Here is an 18,418-nt window from a genome sequence, read left to right as displayed (position 1 = left end):
GCCATCAAACTCACCGTAAACTGTTGTGCCGCTTAAATTAAAAAAAAAAAGATGCTCTTTTATGCATTGAAGCACAAAAGTAACTGGAAAGCCCACATATTTCATCTGACACTTTAGGAAATATCTCGAAACTGGTGTCATCCAAGAAATTCATATTAAGTGGATACATCTGGAAAAATCACCAGTTACAATTCATATGTTTTAGTACATGCCGTGAACTAATTAATTAAGAAGTTAATTAGTTGAATATGTGTTTTGATTTCTTCTGCGAGTAATGTCTGCCTCTTTGAATAATCCAGCTCGAGGACAAGAATTATTGTATCTGCCACAGGCGATTTTTAAAATTTTTAAAAAGAGATGTCTCGCTTGGCAGTGGAGCTCTCCTCCTGAAATCATGGGTTAGCGCCACTGAAATATTTCTATCTCGGCTATTAATGAGCCGATTTGAAAAATTTTTGCAGCAGAACGCTTCTTAGAGGACACATAACAACTTCCAGCATATATCTAAAGTTTGCTGTGTGGCCTGGAGAGGGGCCCTTAAAAAGGGATGGTGGGGGAATAAAGGCGTACACGAGTTAGCAAATTGTATACTGGCATGAAACAGTGCTGAAATCTTTAAAACATAATGCAACCTGGCACAATTGTCAGTGCCAAGCAAACTTACAAAAGCATTTTGATTATGCACTTTCAGTTTGCACTTCCTTCAATACTGCATTTTGTTTGAGGCCTGCAAAATTTGCCTTCATTAGCGGCTTCTCTGCAAGCTGCACCACACTGACGTAAAGCCACGTCTGAAGACAAAATTTGTGAATAGCTCGGTAGCTGACTACGTGCTGAATTTCTGACATGCTGCTTCTGATTGCCTGTGTATGCAGGCATGTGCATTGATATCATAGTCTTCCATTGCCCGGATGTGTTTGCCTCTCAGTAACTGGTGCCTATATCACTCATAGTGGAAATCACAGTGAATGCTTATTTAGTAATGGTCATAAATGTCTATGCAGGGACGTCAACAGCCTGGCAACATTACACCTCAGCCACCTCACGGCGTTCCATCGCACAATGGCAACTACTATTCTGAGCAAGTACGTACATGGTGCAAGCGCGTATTGTCAGACTTGGTACAGGCTGTTTCATTTGCTGTACAAGGACAACTAGACCATACTCCTGGGCCTGGACTTTGTGACAGCCGATTTGCTTTTTCTTTTTATCTTTATTGTAACACCTGCCCACTGACCACTACAGCACCACTACCATTCATTGCCACACGTGTGAGAGTCCACTTATAACAATACCACATGTAATAAATAAATCGATTATAACAATATATTACTTATGCATTAGGGCTATGAGAAAAAGAAACATACGCAGCGATGTGTTATTCATCGCATATTGGATGTAACAATCAAAATCGTGCCATCTGGACGGCATTTTCTATGCAGAATAATCGTGGCATTTGTGTTGCTTAGTGCACCTGCGCGTACACCTGCACCTGCGCTTAGTGCACCTGCCCCCCTCACCTGCGCCCCACCCTGCGCCTGAAAACTTTTTCTTTTTAGATTCTTTGTCGATTTTGATGAAACTTGCTGAGTTTATGTATTTCAATGTGCTAGTTTTAAATATTTAATCCAGTTTTCTTGCAGAGTAAATAACTTTCCAGAAATTGAAGAAATACAGCTTTATTCATAATTTGCTTGGAGGCGAGCTATCTACCAAACTATGCATGGCCTAATAAATATCGGCATACAAAAATGATCTGGAACTAACAAAGAGTGCAAATAAGCAAATATGGTGTTCTAACCCAATTTTATATCAAAGAGAACATTGCAAACTTCAATGAGAGAAATCCATCTAACTCCTAAAAAAAAACATTAAAAAAATTCTAATAAATTCAACAACATTATTTTGCATATTTGCACTCTATGCAGCTTTGCCTTTATGAAAAAAAAAAGAATTATAGTGATAGCGCAAGCAGAGATAATGAACTTCCAATACGGCATCATCATCAAAATTGTGGTTTTGAGAAAACGGCACCAAAGGCCATCAGTAGGCACTAGGTATAATTCATGGCCGTTTGGCTGTTGCCGGTTTGACCGTTGCTGGTTGCATGTTCACATCAAAAGGATTACACATTTTCAGGCCCTCAATTCCCCCCGAGCTTCATCCCGATGCAACTTCACCACAGATCTTGCAAACCACAGTCAGTTTAGTAGCGAGAACGTAATTCTGATCGCTCCGCACCAGCTATGCAAAACCACCGCAAGTACAGTAGAATCTCGTTACAACGAACTTCACGGGACCGCTGAATTTAATTTGTTAATTTGAATTATCGTAGTGCTGAAAAACCATTATTTTCATGTCAGTAATTTAACACAACAAAGAAAATTACATACCCTTGCAGCAGATGTGCGTGTTTGTACGTAAATAATAAACAAGAACACTGGGCACAGTTTAACTACAATTTATTGCTTGAAGAAGTCTGTAATCTTCTTCTGGCGAGTAGACAGCAAGCGCTGCAGGACGAACGCCTCCCCGTCTTCGACCTTCCTCTGAACGTCATCGGGGACCTCTTTACAGCGCCCGAGGAATGATCGCGTCTTGTCTTGAAAAACTAAAACATCCGAGCTGGAAACAGCCTCTTCCTCTTCATGTGTTCATCCAGTGTCGGCATAGTTCACTACTGAAATCTTCTTGCTCACGCACTTTATGCGACTCGAGACTCATTCAGAGTCCGATTGCAAGGGCACCACTGGTGCCATTTGTCGCGGTGTGTCAGTAAGTTCACAAGAAAGAGTTCTTGGAGTCAGCAGAGCGCTGTCTGGAACGCAAACTGAACAAACAAGCGCAGAATAGTGGAACGGTGTCCAAAAGGCAAACTACACAAACAGAACGGCGAGAGCAGGTCATGTGTGAGGTAGCGGGAATAAGATATGATGATTGCGATGTTGATGCGACCTTTAATTCAGGCAAAGCTTCCGAGATCAGCATTTGCAGTTAAATCTCTGAGGCGTAGTGCTGCGACCAAGGCAAGGCCTCGGGATTACCGTCTAATGTAATCTCTGAGGCCACACTTGATGTCTCGGGTCTTTAAGGCCATACTTGATGTCTTGTCGAGGTTGCCAAAGGAGATAATGTCGGCAGAGTAGGTGTGCACTACAGCCACAAACGGAGTTCGGATAACCTAATGTAGAGCTGGCGGCTGTCCGAAATATTGGTCATCTTTACACATTAAGTCTATGGGCCCCATAAACTTAACGTGTGGTGGTGCTTAACGTGGTGGTGCCACGAAGCTGTCCAAAATTACTGAACATGTCTGGATTATCGGTGTCCGATTTATCGGTCGGCGACTGTACTACCATTTATGTCCATATATCTCTACATGCTTTGAAGATATTGTCGCGCCAGTACAGTAAAACCTCTTCAAACCGTACCAGCTTAAACAGTAGTTTTGTTTAAAAGTAGTAAAGTCAAATCCCCGACTCGGCAACCATTGAACACAATGTGTTTTGTATCCGCATAAACCGTACCAGCTTATTGCATACGTATCAGTTAACACGTAGTATTTCCACTTTTCGTCGCGCGAACCCGGCGTCCTCTCCATCGAGCGGCCCAGCAGAACAACAAACCTCAGAGATCAGCACAACGGCCTCCAAGCGCCCTCTGCATTTGCACGTGAAGCCAACGCCACATCAACGTCATTTTGGCGCCGTGCCAAAGAGCGTTGTGGTGTCGTGCAAGCAAGAACTTGTGTCACGCCGAAACTCGTATAAAGAAGACTCCGGGTGTTCAGCATAGAAGAAAAAAGTCGGTGCTGGCATGCGACATGGGTCTACTGTTGACTACGGTGTGTGGCATTTGGAATGCGAACAAGTTGCTCGGCAGCACTGCTGTGACTGCGAAGAGACGTCGGCTACGAGTTTCGAGTTTTCGCCATCGTTGCCTCTGTTGCCGAAGTTTTGCCTAGCGACAGTGATAAGGACGACACGGAAAGTGACAGCACGGGCGATTCAGGCCCGACAGTGGCAGAAGCTGCGCATTACGTCAGCCCCATGAATCTAATCATCGCGACGAGAACAGCACCCCGCAATGAAAATGTGCCCTGCGACTTCTGCAACACTACCGCGCCTGTGCACGGAGAATATGCAACGTCAACAAGGAATCTGCCATGCAAGTGTTTGCCGAGAAGAGGGGGCTGGCTGAAAAGCTGGCACACCGCTTCAGCAAGTTTGAGGCCGCTCTCGTCGCTGCTAGGCCACCACGGCATCAAACGAAAATAACACGTTTGTCGCGTGAAGTAAACACAGGGTGTCTAAAAACCGGGAAAACCAGGAATTCTCAGGGATTTTGAATAGTCTGGAAAAACTCGGGGAAAACTCAGGAAATTTGTGCCTCTATCAGAGGAAATTAGCGGTAATTTTGTCGAAAGTCGCTGTAATGCTGGTTCGAGTAAGAGGCAGGAATTGTAATAAATCGTCTTTGACGCCCTGTCATCAGCTGGAGGAGTTTCCAGTGTGCAGTCATCGACCGACTTTTCGGATGCCTGATAATTTGGACAGCATTGCGGCACCACCACGTACCCCATAAAGTCAATGTATCAGAACGTCTGATAGTTCGGGCGCAAGAACCCTTCGCCGTCTGATTTTTAAAACTTTTTGCCATGACCACAGGTCCGAAACGGCATTAATCAAAGTTGCCACCTCGAACCGGCGCTCTCGCACGCAGATCCACTGGCAGCCGTAGCCACCACTGCGGCAACGCTAGACCTAGCTGCTTCGACGTTCGCTATTAAGCTTCTTGCCGTTGGGTGTCGTGTTTTTCATTGAAAGAATTCGTTGCTGTCGACAATGGCACCGACTGCATCTTTGTGGTCCTTGCGATTGGCTTAGGAGCTTGGAAAGCATGGTGCGTTGCATAATGCTGGTTCCCCAAAGTCAGCTCCGTCTCTCTACAGAAATGTTACTTGGTGAAGCATACGCAAAAGTATTGCAGTGAAGCATAACAAGCGTGGGAAGGGACTATTGCCACGGGACACAGTATGTTCCTTAATTATGCACAGGCGCACCCGATATCTCCTGTCGCAGTACAAGCACTGATATGCCTAATACGTGTACCGACAGGCCTTCAGAGCATTTTTGAATGTTACGGAAGCGGTTTGAGCCCTTAAGGGTAGTAAATGACATGCATTTATTTTTTCCAACTGGCCGATTTTTGAGACGTTTTTGTGGCCCCTAGGGAGTTCGAAAAATTGGATGTGGACTGTGCAACTGACCAAGAAGATGCTTCAAATGTTCTGTGGGGCGAACGAGTGGCGGAAGGAGTACAAGAACAGAAAGAACCTACACATTGAGGAATGAACAGGGAAGGAAGTGTGCTGCCGCCGTTTTGAAGGAGCTTGAACTGAAAAAAAAAAAAAAGTGTTGGCTGATGTCGAGATGCAGGTGTCCCTCATCCAAACCAAAATAAACTCTTTATAGCAGTGAAACACAACACTGAAGTGTCGTGCGCGGGCTGAAAGTATGTCAGGACAGTTCAAGTTGACTTACAAGCTGTTGAGAGAGAATCTCAATTGTGACAAAATTCAGGCCTCATGCCACTGAGCCTGCTATCAATTGATAGAAATAGCTCATATTCGAAAATATTTGCTTCTGTGTGCATCTCTTTTTTATTCTTATTTGAAGATGTTCGACTCGATTTGCAATTTCTTTGAAAACATTTTATTTGCTGTGCATTTTACTAACCCCTCCTTTCTATTCTATTTTTGAATAACATAAACAATACTCTTTAGTATTCAAAATTAATTAAGTTTTTTTTTTCATATGCTTACTAGAGAGTGACAGTATCAGGTGATGTGGTTTCAGCCCGTCTTGACATAAAACATAGTTCTGCGTCACTCAGGGAATTTCGCAAAGGCACTCGGGGAAAATCGGGAAAGCTCAGGGAATTGGGAAATGTCACCTTGGTCGACACTCTAAAACAAATACTGCTTGTTTTTTTCCCTTTAATCGCACTCTCTCCGAGTTCCTTTTTTGACAGGTAAGTGGGCGATCTTATGCTATTTCGGTTAAGCAAGTACTACCGTTTAGTACATACTTTTTCCGAGCTCCGACCAACTACGGTTTAACGAGGTTTTACTGTACTCCAATGAAGAAGAGGACAACGCGAGTAGGCATGAGCATTTTTGTCAAGGTGCAGAGAAGAAGAAGAAGTCGCAGTTACACTTGGTATTAAAAAGGCGACCCGCCGCTGTGCCTCCTGAATAGCGCTCTACGACCCCCGTTTTTGACGATGCGACACTGGTGGAGGTGCTGGAGCCTGCAACTCCATGCGGCCAACCCCTGTTCAGAGCTGTACCTCCAGTCCACCGTTTGAGTCGGCACCTGCTTGGCCTCACCGACATGGCTACATCATTGGCGCTTCTCCCTCCTTCACAGACGGCACCTAGCCTTTCCCAGTTGACTCTTGAACACCCTTGCATCCCTGACATCTTCCACGGCGATGCTTTTGAAGATGTCGAGGACTGGCTTGACCATTACGAACGCGTTGTTCTGGTAAATCGCTGGAACGACCAACAAAGACTCGCCCATGCTTATTTCACGCGTGAAAACAGCGCTCGTACATGGTACGCGAACAGGGAAGGGAGCTTCCAAATCTGAAGCAATTTTCGTTGTCGGCTCCTTGATACATTCTTGAGCTCGGACCGGCGAGATTACACGCAACAACTTATTGAGGCTCGGGTACCGAAACCCAACGAAACCGTTGCCATGTATGCAGAAGATATGGCCCGTCTGTTTCACCGAGCTGACCCCGATATGACAGAGGCAAAAAAAGGTGCGCCACCTCATGCGGGCAATTAAGGAACCTCTGTTTGCCGGTCTTGTACGAAATCCACCAACAACAGTCGACGAATTCATCAAGAAAGCAACTGTCATCAAGCGGCCACTTCAGCAACGTTGCCGCCACTTCGACCGCCAGCCATACAACACACCAATAAGCTCCGCAGCTCAGATTGTTGACCACACTTCTTTACGGGACATGATTCGTGACATCCTGCGTGAATAGCTGCGAGCCCTCGGAACTTCTCCTATGGAGTTGCCGGTCATTTCTGTTGCCAAAGTCGTGTGCCAGGAGTTGGGGCAAGCCTTCTCCTGCCCCATGTCCAGAAACACGTCTGCCAACCTATGCTGACATGGTCCGACGTCCTCCCCCTTCACCTCCGGTAGCACCATTTCAGCCACAGACCGCTCCCGTGCCGTGGTGACAACGGGAGTCTGTGAGACAACCTCCAGTTCAGCATATTGACTTGTGGTGCACAGCTGACTGTCGACCACTCTGCTACCACTGCGGCGAACCAAGCCACAATGCCCGCTACTGCCCCCATCCAGACACTGGAGTCGGCTCTTTTTCATTTGCCGCTTTCGTGCACTTCGACGACCATCACGCCCCGCGCAGTGATGAGCTGTCGACCAGCCAGGCAGCTTCACCACATTGTCGCTGGCAGTCCCCGTCACCTGCGCGTTAGACTTCCCCAAGCCGTTGGAGTTTCACCACTGATGTCGGCAGGGGTGGTCGCTTCCCTAGTCCGCACCAGAGTAACTAACAGCAGTGAGCTCCATGGGGAAGGTTGCCCTGTTTCGAGAGACCAAAAATACACCCCCACGCTCCCCACGAAGACGACGTGACGACGACTACTCACACTTGACGAAGACAATATGACGACGACGAATACTCACACCAACGTCGTTGCCCGTGCCGATCTCATTATTCTGGTGAATGGACATCATGTCACCGCACTTGTTGACACTGGCGCAGACTTCTCGATTATGCGGCAAGAGCTGGCTGACCGAATTGGGAAAGTGAAGACACTGTCAACAGGGCCCCACATCAGAAGTGCCGAGGGTCAGCTAATGACACCAAACAGGAATATGCGCTGCCCGAATCCACATCGGTAATTCCAGTTTTCTCGCCATTTTTGTCATTCTCCCCGACTGCTGCAAAGTTCTCATCTTGGGAATGGATTTTCTGCAAAATCACGGCGCAGTCATAAACATTCCGGAACGTATGGGGACATTTTCTGCCAGCCCATACGGCGACACAATGAATGATGGGCAACATGAGCGTTTGCGAATCGCTGACGATGTGACCATTCAACCGCGATCCTGCCGCCTTGTATCTGTATCATGCAAGAAGCCCTACCACGGGGATTTGATCACGGAGCAAATCATTGCACTATTGCTTGCACAAGGCGTTTCCATTGCTAGAGGCGTACTCGACATGACTCATGGGCATGCAAAAGTCCTTCTCATGAACTTCAGCAATGCCATCACATCCAGAAGGGAACTGCAATTTCTTACTGCGACGACATCACCCAGGTTACAGGTTGTTTTGCTCTACAAGCAACGACCGTCCCGCCCTCGACTCCTCTGTCTGTCGATGTCAGCTTCACCCTGTCGCCATCCGAGCGGCAGCGGCTATTGGAGCTGATACGCCAGTTCAAAGATTGTTTTTTGACTATGTTAAAGGTCACACAAACACCACTGGCCAAGCACCATATCATCACGGATAATACTATGTGGCCGATTCGACAAAATCCCTGCCATATAGCTTCAAAGGGGAACGCAAGGAGATTCAAAAGCAAGTGGAGAAGATGCTCGAGGATGATGTGGTACCGCCTTCGAAAAGTCCCTGAGCGTTAGTCAAAAAAAAAGACGGCAGTTTGCGATTCTGCATGGATTACCGCAAATTAAACCAGTTCACGAAGAAAGATGTCTATCCGCTGCCACGCATCGACAATTTGGGGGACAGGCTGCAGCATGCACACTATTTTTCATCAATGGACCTATGAAGCCGGTATTGACAGATCGAGGTCGATGAGAGAGATTGTGATAAAGCTGCCTTTGTGTCCCTCGATGGCCTTTACGAATTTAAGGTCCTTCCTTTCGGTTTGTGTTCAGTGCCTGCCACTTTTCAGCGTCCAATGGACACCGTACTATCAGGCCTGAAGTGGCAAACATGCTTAGTCTATCTAGACGACGCCATAGTGCTCTCAGCTACATTTGAGGAGCACCTAAGCCGGTTACTTACTGTCCTCCAAGTCATATGCTCGGCTCACCTGACTTTAAAGCCCAAGAAATGTCATTTTGGTATCAGTGAATTGTGCTTCCTTGGCCACATTGTCAGTCACAAGGGTGTGCGACCTGATCCAACCAAAATAGATGCTGTGGCAAAGTTCCCCACACCATCCGACAAGAAGGCAGTGAGGCGCTTCTTGGGGCTGTGCGCCTATTATCGATGCTTTATTACGAATTTTTCATATATTGCTGCGCTGTTAACACGTCTGACACGAGAGAATGTTCCCTTTCTGTGGGAGGAAAATCGGCAAGTAGCATTTAGCAAAATACGCCAACACCTGCAAACGCCTCCTGTTCTGGCACACTTCGACCAAGATATGCCTACAGCACTTCACACTGATGCAAGCAATGTTGGTCTGGGTGCCGTACTGGTGCAGTGGCAAGACAGCTCCGGAAAAGTAATCGCCTACGCTAGCCGAACTCTCTCTCATACGGAGGACAACTACTCACTACCGAGAAGGAATGCCTCGCCGTGGTGTGGGCGGTTATCAAATTTCACCCGTATTTGTACGGCCGTTCATTCAAGGTTGTCAGTGATCATCATTCTCTTTGTTAGCTGGCTAACTTGAAAGATCCATCTGGCATGCTTGTCTTAGGCTTCAGGAGTTCGACATGACCATCATTTACTAATCAGGAAAGAAGCACACTGACGCTGACTGCCTCTCGCTGTCACCCGTCGAGTCCGCAGGTAATGATGCCGTAGACATTGACGCTGCATTTTTGGCCGTCGTCTACGCCGTCGCTATTTCACAGAAGCGGCGCCACAACCCAGAGCTGCTCCCACTCATTCATTTCTTGGAAGGCCGGAGTAAAGACGTTCTGCGACTCTATACCAGGGGACTGCTGTCATTTTGTCTCCGGAACAAAATGTTCTACAGTCGAACCCGGCTATATCGAACTCGCAAAAAAACGCCTATCAGTTCGATATAGAGCATAATTCGATATAAGCCTGCTAAATAATTGGATGTCATAAAAGCACATACCATTTATAAAATAACTTTATTGATGAAACTGGCTTAGTTTCACACGAAATAGTCCTGCATTTTCTTCTGCTTGGGCAATTTCGCTGGGTGCGAGGCACGCACTTTCCCACGTCTAAGGAGTCGGAGCAGCTGAGGCCGCAGCATTCCGCATTCATGCAGAAGCACCGGACTAGGGCGAGCGCACCAATCACTTCGGAGGATGTGGGCCAAAGACGGTCGTTGCTTTCCTCGTTGTGCCCATTTTCACTTGTGCTCGGCACAATCTCGGCAATGTAGTCTTCGTTTTTGGGCTCTCCCGTGGTCGCGACACCATCATTTGCGCTCACAAACTCGTCCACCGTTGATTCGTCAACAGCTTCCGGAAATCCTGACAGCTCGCTCCAAACTTCGCCAACAACAACAATGACTTTGTCGCATTAATCAGAATTTGCAGTCATCACCGAGCACGCGGAAGTCGGTACGGCTGAAGCTATTTTGGATGAACCACTCGTACACGGCCGTGCGTACGCCTCGGGCACCACGGGCACTACAGGCACTTGGTCGCGAGTTAGGCCGCTTTAGCCCTAATTTTTCCCTTCAAGATTGTGCCGAGAGTGCACCTCGGAATCTTGTACGTTGCAGGGACATCCGACTTGTCACCGCGTTCGACCCAGTTTATGATTTCGAGCTTCACGACGAAAGGCGAATTCTGCCGCTTCATCACGGCAACACTGCGGCAGAAGGCGCACACACAATGAATCAGATAAGCAGCGAGACAACTCGCACTTTCGCCATCTTGCACGACAAAGGCACAGGAGCCTCTGATTGGCTGTCTGAGCAAGTGCTGCGGGCGGGCGGGCCAGGATCATTTTTTGTAGGGGGGTGTCGGCGGCTCCGAGGTAGTGCGGTCACGTAGGGAGAGCGGTTGGATGGAGCCGCGCCGCCGGGTTTCCCCGTCACCGCGAGGGAAAGCCAACTTCCGGGGGCACTTTCCGCTGCTTGACGTTCTATATATCAGGAGTTGCTACTAGTTTTGTTCGATGTATGCGTCATTTTTTGCTATATATACTCATTGTAACTATACCATGTCCAGAAATTGTTCAATATATGGAATAATTCGATGTAAACGGGTTCAATATAGTCGGGTTCGACTGTATATGAGGACTTTACTGCTAGTGGCAACCTGCTTGTCGTACCAGCATCACTTCGAGAAGGACTACTAAAAGCATGCCACGATGAAACCACCGCAGGTAATCTAGGCTACATGTGAACATTGTCCCGACTCCGACGGAAGTACTACTGGCTGAAGCTACCCGCTACTGTAAAATGTCACGTACAAACGTCTGCGGGCTGCCAAAGACACAAAGCGCCTCCTGGCAAGCCCGCAGGTCTCTTACATCTTGTCGAGGTACCAGGCCAGCCATTTGCCCAGTTGGAATGGATTTCCTGGGCCCATTTCCCGCTTCTACAGCTGGCAACAGATGGATCATTGTTTCCACCGATTACCTGACGCGCTACGTGGAGACGAAAGCTACATAGTGGAACACAGCTCAATTTTTCATTGAAAACGTTGTCCTTAGTCACAGCGCCCCAAAACTAGACATCACAGACAGGGAAACTGCCTTCACTGCCAAACTTCTTGACTCACTTCTAAGACTCAGTGGTACAAGCCACCGGAAAACAACTGCTTACCATCCCCAGATGAACAAACTGACCGAGCGTCTTAATAAGACCCTCGCAGACATGCTTTGCATGTATGTCGACAGGACATAATTACTGTAATCAGATTTTGCCTTACTTAACATTCGCCTAGAAACCGTTCAACAGGAAACTACTGGAATGACGCCATTCAGCTTGGTTGACGGTTGCGAAGCCACGACAACGCTAGACACCATGCTGCCGCACGAGTTTGACGACTTACCTACCGACGTTGACGAATTTACTCAGCACACCGAAGAAGCCAGACAGCTTCTCACATAGGTATGTGCATTCAGCAAGACCAAGATGAAAAACGGTATAAACTTCAACACAGGTCCGTTTTCTACACTCTCGGTGACAAAATATGGGTCTAAATGCCCGCACACTGTCATCGACTCTCTGAAAAACGTTTAAGACTGTACTTTGGGCTGTAGAGAGTGATCTTCCACCTGAGCGACATCAACTACGAGGTCGTTCCCAACAGTGACAATAGCTCCAGTCGCCGCAAGCACTAACCCGAAGTGGTCCATGTGGCACGGATGAAGCCGTACCTGTCGACCTAACTTTTGCTTTCTTTTTTTTTTCTCGTTTATTCTTTAGCGTGTGTGTGTGTGTGTGTGTGTGTGTGTGTGTGTGTGTGTGTGTGTGTGTGTGTGTGTGTGTGTGTGTGTGTGTGTGTGACTCTGTCCTGTTGTACTATGTCCCGTTGTCATGATTAAATTGAGCATCGGCACAATGCTTCCTTCAGAGGGACGCAAATGCCGCGCCAGTAATCTTATGAAGAAGAGAACAATGTGAGTAGGCATGAGTGTTTTTGTCAAGGCGCAGTGAAGAAGTCACAGTTGCGTTTGGTAATAAAAAGGTGACCCACCACTGTGCCTCCTGAATAGCACTCTATGACCCCTGTTTTTGCCGTCTTGACAGTATCATTTGAGACATTGGATTTTAAGATCCTAGGGCATGAAAAAGACAGTGGAGTTGTTGTGTGTCTTGGTTCAGTGTTGCTAGTTCCAGCTTTGTGACAATTTCTCACGTTTTCAGGAACTGCCACCGCACAATGGGCAACAGCCACATCCAGGCCACTACGAAAGCCGGGACCACCTGCCCACTTCACACACTTTGCCATCACATTCGCACCATGCTCCACCGCCACACCTTCCACCACACGTCCATCATCCTCCAGCTCATGCTGGACAGCAGCAGCAACATTTACAGCAGGCATCGCCTCACCGAGAGAGCTGGGGCTCAGGCCAGGACCGCTACGATGCCAGCGACTGGGAGTCGTCTGGGTATGGAGCTGCGGTGCCTCCGCACACCCGGCCGGCCTCTGGCCTTGGGTTGCAGGCGCACCATGGAGGTGCCCCTCCGTCGACGGCAGGTCACCCTCCTCCATCCATGCATCACCCTCCAGCTCAACAGCAGCACCAGGCACTTCTTCCGCAACATCCTGCTGCCGGCATGCACCATCCTCCTCCACATACAAACCAGCAGCACCCAAGGGGTCCTTCGCCCATGCACTCTGCACACAGCGGTGGCATTCCACCGTCCCACCAGCCCCATGTGCCGCACATTCCAAATGGGAAGGTCCCGCCTGCACTCAACAATGGACACCGGATGTCTCCTTCAGGAATGGCATCTCAGTATGCTGTGAATGAGGTAAGTTGACTTCTGTGACTTATGCATAAGTGCCATAATAAAGTGATAGCATGCAAGCTCCTTGAGGTCTGACCACGACAACTATGACATTCTGCAGCTGAGCATGAGATTGCAAGTTTTATTTCTGGCCATAGCATTTGCACTGTGGTGGGTGCGGAACACAGAAGCACGAACTGCGCTTTGCGAACACGTTGAAAAAAATCAAGGTGGTTGAAGTTACTGAGAAGCCCTCCACAGTAAAATCTTGTTAATACGTAGTTGGCGGGGACATGGGAAAGATACCTACCAACTGGCTAAATTTTGGTTATATGCTGGAAGTTGTTACGTGTCCTCTAGGGAGCGTTCTGCCGCCAAAATTTTTCAAATCGTCTCATTAATAGTTGAGATAGAAATATTTCAGTGCTGCGAACCCATGATTTCAGCAGGCAGGCTCCACTGCATAGCGAGACACTCTCTCCACTCTCCCTGTCTAGCCTCTGCAAGCGAAATTCCTTCCCTGCATTCTCCCATACCGTACCTCGAGGATCACGTGACGTCCTCACTTTCTTTTTTTCGACACTATGCACTTACACTGACAGCGTCGCCTGCGAGCTGTTGTCTTGTTCACGCAGCGCATGATTTTGCGCACTGTGCGCAAAGACACATGACTAGCGGTATAATTCAGTGCTACACGAATACTGATGCAGAACAAGCAGCTTGCAGAGCATGATCACGCGCTGGAACATGGTAGAAAATGGCATAGTTTCGGTACTTGCACACGTGACTGCACGACCGTGGGAACACGCAAAGCGGAAGTACATCTCTCTTGCTTCAGTGTGAAGTAAAACAAAAAAACACGCAGACATTCCGTTTGTGTGTTTAATTATTTCTCTAAACTTCAATTCATCAATTCAAGCAATAGATCACACAAATAACAGACGTTGCCTTGAATAATTATCGAAGTCGCGTGTCACTACGAGCGACATCACACTGCAGACACGAGCATGAGGCGCAGGGACACGAGGCGGGCACTGTCCGGCTTGGAGCATGGTAGCCGCAAGGAAAACCGAAAACGGCATTCAGATTGAAATTTCAGAATGTTCCACGGCACGTAGCGATATAATTCTTTGCAAACACGATCGTTAATGCGCATTGTATACTCTGCGTTTGTCAGCTCAAGATGGCCAGTCCTGGTGAGGGGCCCTTTAAAGGGGTGGAGACATCAAAATTTTCGTTCATGCGTTTGTTGATTCAAACGTTGCGTCATACTTCAGGGAGCACGGTACACACAGCGGGATTGATATATATCCGATAAATAATTTAATAATAGCATTATTATACCGAGCGGTTTCGGTTTCGGTTTCTGGGTTCCGGGGGATGCTATGATGTCACAGAGGAGGAAATGCAACATGGCTTGGTCACGTGGGCCACAAAAAATAGTGACGTAAAACTATGCTGTGTCGTCTGCTCGCCCATACCCATGCTCTGCTAGCAGAGGTCAACAACTGGCGATTCGAAGTTCATGTCGCAATTATTATAATTATTCCGAAGAGCGACAACAACGGTAAGAAAATATTGCGGCCTCTGAAAGTCGGTGATTCATTCCGAAGCGCCGTAAGCTTTAGCTTTGAAGTGAACCGGAAAAGGCCTAGCGACGATATCGGCGGCGCCGAATGATCAGAGGCAGTGAAGCTGCCGTCAGTGCCAGAGTGACCAATCCTCGGTCGCTGACTGGCCGCTTCGCAGTACAGCTGCCGCACAAATGGGTCCCGGGCCCGTCCTCTCTACGGCAAGGAAATCTCGCCATTCACGAGCAAAACCGCCGTCGCACGGGGGCCCGCGAACGGCCAACGGTGTGCGGCGAGTTTCCGTGCCAGTAACGTGGACGGGCCGGTAACGTGGAAAGGCCAAGCGAAGGAGAGTCCGCTCCGAGCTGCCGAACTATGCGACAATGCGAGGAGAGAAGCGGACAACACGAACGCCGCATATTCTGGTCCCTTTCGGAGTCGGCCAGCTAGTGAAAACCGTGTAAACGGCAACTCGCCGCACACAGTTTGCCGTTCATGGGCCGCCGTGCGGCGTTCGTGTTGTCCACTTCTCTCCTCTTGTGTCCATGTCTGCACGCCTTACCCCTTCTTTGCATTAAGAAAGGATTTCTATATGCCTGTAGCTCGGTCATAGTGGAGGCTATGCCCGGTCGCTCGGCTCAGCAGGCTCCGTAATCGGCATTTCATCGCTACTCATCATACGTCACGTTTTTGTGCTAGTGTGCTATGACGTCAATATTTTCGTTCCTCCTCTGTGACGTAGTAACTGCCGCGCTAGCGATGGGTCTCGACTACGAGAAGGAGTTTTTAATGACTTTTTGGAGCTGAATTAAAATTATTTTGAAATGTTTGCAGCGTTCAATACCTCGTTCTGGGTGTCCTTGCATACGGAAGCAGCCTACAACATGCTTTTTATAGCCTCAAAATTTGGTGTCCCAACCCCTTTAAGGGGAGACACTGCTTTTAGAAGCCGAAAATTTACCCAAAAATCGAATTTTGAGAATGGTCATTTTCATGTTCCTACTACCATCCCGCACCTGCCTGCAACTTTTCATTAAAAAATACCACGTATTTGCTGCGTAACAGCGACTCAAAGATGTGCCGGCCGACCCCCCCAGCCCTTTAAATTGTGGGCAAATCACACTTATTTCGGCTGCCTGTGACTCGTGAACGGCTCGCTCTCCCGCGGCCATTTTGGTATCGTTGAAAAGCCCGCGTGGTTGTCTTTCTTTAAAATTTTTTACCGCCCAGTAAGCAACCCTTTGCTCTCCACCTTCACAAATAAAACGAGAAAAAAAAAGTGTGCATAGAAAGTCGTCATTGGCCAGGTAGGATCACGTGGCTAAGGTGGCGTCATCTTATTGTCTTAGGGCACTGGACCTGAAAATCTCGCTGATTGAGGCACCATTTTGTATTTGATTGCAACCACGTGACAACAAACATGCCTGGAGGACCAGAAAGGTTCTATACTGTCAGTCAGTTCGGCCGAAAGCGAGCAAAGAATAAGAAACGTGCTAAGGGCGTGACATCGCAAGACTCTGCAACTGATCAGCAAGCGACTCTCGTCACTAAGGCACCAGACAATGGCGATGGAGGTTATTGCGGTCCGCTAGACAAGGGCACAACATTGTGCGTCCCTGCAACTGACCAGCAAGGGACTTGTGGTGCTGAGGCATCCGAAAACAGCAGTACAGGTGACAGTGATCCGCTAGATAAGGGAACAGCATCGCGCGGCTCTACAATAGATAAGCAAGCAACTCGCGGCCATGCGGACGACAGTGATCCGCTGGAGAGCGACAGCGTTGTTCGCACCGACTCTAGCCCCGTGAGAGTTGATGCCAGAACTGTCATGAGCAGCGACACAGCTCAAGTGAGTGCCCGTGAGCAAGTCACGCTTGACAGACCCAAGTCGATGCCAGCAACATTGCAAAAGACGGGTTTTCACCGCTGCCAGCGCCATGTCATCGGCCTCATCCGTGGACATTGCGGCTTTATACGCGACTGTTCACCTCAACATTCTTAATATGCTACACATTGCTCTGCAGTGCAAGACATGTGGCGGATGTGCAAAACTAGTCACATGCAGATGTGACTACGGCCTCGCGAACAAACTGGTTGTGTTGTGCGAGCATTGTGGTGAAGTTGCGGCACAATGGAAATTGTGCCGAGTTGATGGCAAGAAAGCATGCAGTCCATTTGAGATAAACATGTTAGCAACACATGCAATGTCTGCAGTGGAAATGGCCAAACAGCCATGAACAATATCTTCGTGTCGATGGGACTTTCATGCTGGGGGCCCCACAACAAAACGTTTCAGCGGCACCTAAAGAAGACTCTGGGGCCTGCTGACACCCGAGCTGCCACAACCTTTATGATGCGGTGCACGGAAGAAGTTAATGAACTCTATTAGGGCGTTTTAGACAAAAAAAAAAGAGAAAGAAAACATTGCGTGTGCTACGATGGCACTTGGTTGACGAGGGGACATTCCGCACACATTGGTGTTTGGACTGTTGTTGAACTGTTCACTCGATACGTGCTCGATTACCATGTAATGTCCAAATTTTGTTTGGGCTCTGAGAATGGCCCTAAGTGAAACAGCAAGGGCTACAACCTCTGAAAGTCAAGCTACTGATGCCAAAAAAACACGAGCTGCAAGTCTGGCCAAATGGAGGTAGAAGCAGGCAAAATGTTGTTTGAGAGGTTGCTTCAGCGACATAACCTATGCTATACTACCATGTTGTGTGATGGTGACAGCCGCACATACAACGCAATCAAAGGAACAAAGAGGATTGAGTTAACCATGTGAAAAAACGCCTGGGCTCCACACTCTGCAACTTGGTACAGCAGCACAAAGTGTGAGAGTTGGGGTCGGGCATGAAATAGATGTGGTAGCTGGCCCATGCTGTCATCCAACTCACTCACGCTTGGGACATAGTTGAAGGGAGGCACTTGCTCTCATCCTGAACTAGGAGTACAGGATTTATTTACATATTTTTACATTATGACAGGAAATACACTTCAACAGTCTAGCATGACTCCCAAATGGAGCATGCTAGATGAAGCACACGAGCATACCTAGCAGCCGACAAACTGCTGCTTAAAAACCCTCTGTCCTCCCTAGATCCCTAGGTGAGGGATAACTGCTGTCCAACCTTCGTCCAGTCGGACCGTCCACAGTCGTTGGAGGTGTAGTCGACCTGCCTTTTAGGGGAAGGGCTCACACACTCACATGCGCACTTTGGATTCCCAGAACCCACCAAGTGGGTCCTCGTAGACAGGTTGTCACGCTTGACCCCAGCGGGCGCCTCTTCATTCTAGAGCTGACTTCTCAGGTAGCCGCCACAACTGTCAGCAGACTAACGAATTCTGGGGCCCGTGAAAATGCACCGCAGAACACCCTTTTCCAGCAGCTCTCTTGCTGCAAGTAGACCATGAAGGCGACAGCGAA

The 18,418-nt window shown here is 48.2% G+C and overlaps 1 protein-coding gene across 1 annotated transcript in view; it reads left to right on the top strand.

Moving 5' to 3' along the window:
• mbt (serine/threonine-protein kinase PAK mbt) overlaps positions 1–18,418 on the top strand; it is a 97,890-nt gene that overhangs the window by 44,752 nt on the left and 34,720 nt on the right. The window contains exons 5-6 of the mRNA XM_065455036.1: positions 1,005–1,085; positions 12,830–13,444. Coding sequence (XP_065311108.1) covers positions 1,005–1,085; positions 12,830–13,444 — 696 coding nt within the window. The remainder of the gene's footprint in view (positions 1–1,004; positions 1,086–12,829; positions 13,445–18,418) is intronic.

Source organism: Dermacentor albipictus, chromosome 7 (genome assembly GCF_038994185.2).
Source record: "Dermacentor albipictus isolate Rhodes 1998 colony chromosome 7, USDA_Dalb.pri_finalv2, whole genome shotgun sequence".
Lineage (NCBI taxonomy): Eukaryota > Metazoa > Arthropoda > Arachnida > Ixodida > Ixodidae > Dermacentor > Dermacentor albipictus.
Note: the sequence above shows the minus strand (reverse complement) of the source record. Positions and strands in the feature narration are given on the sequence as shown.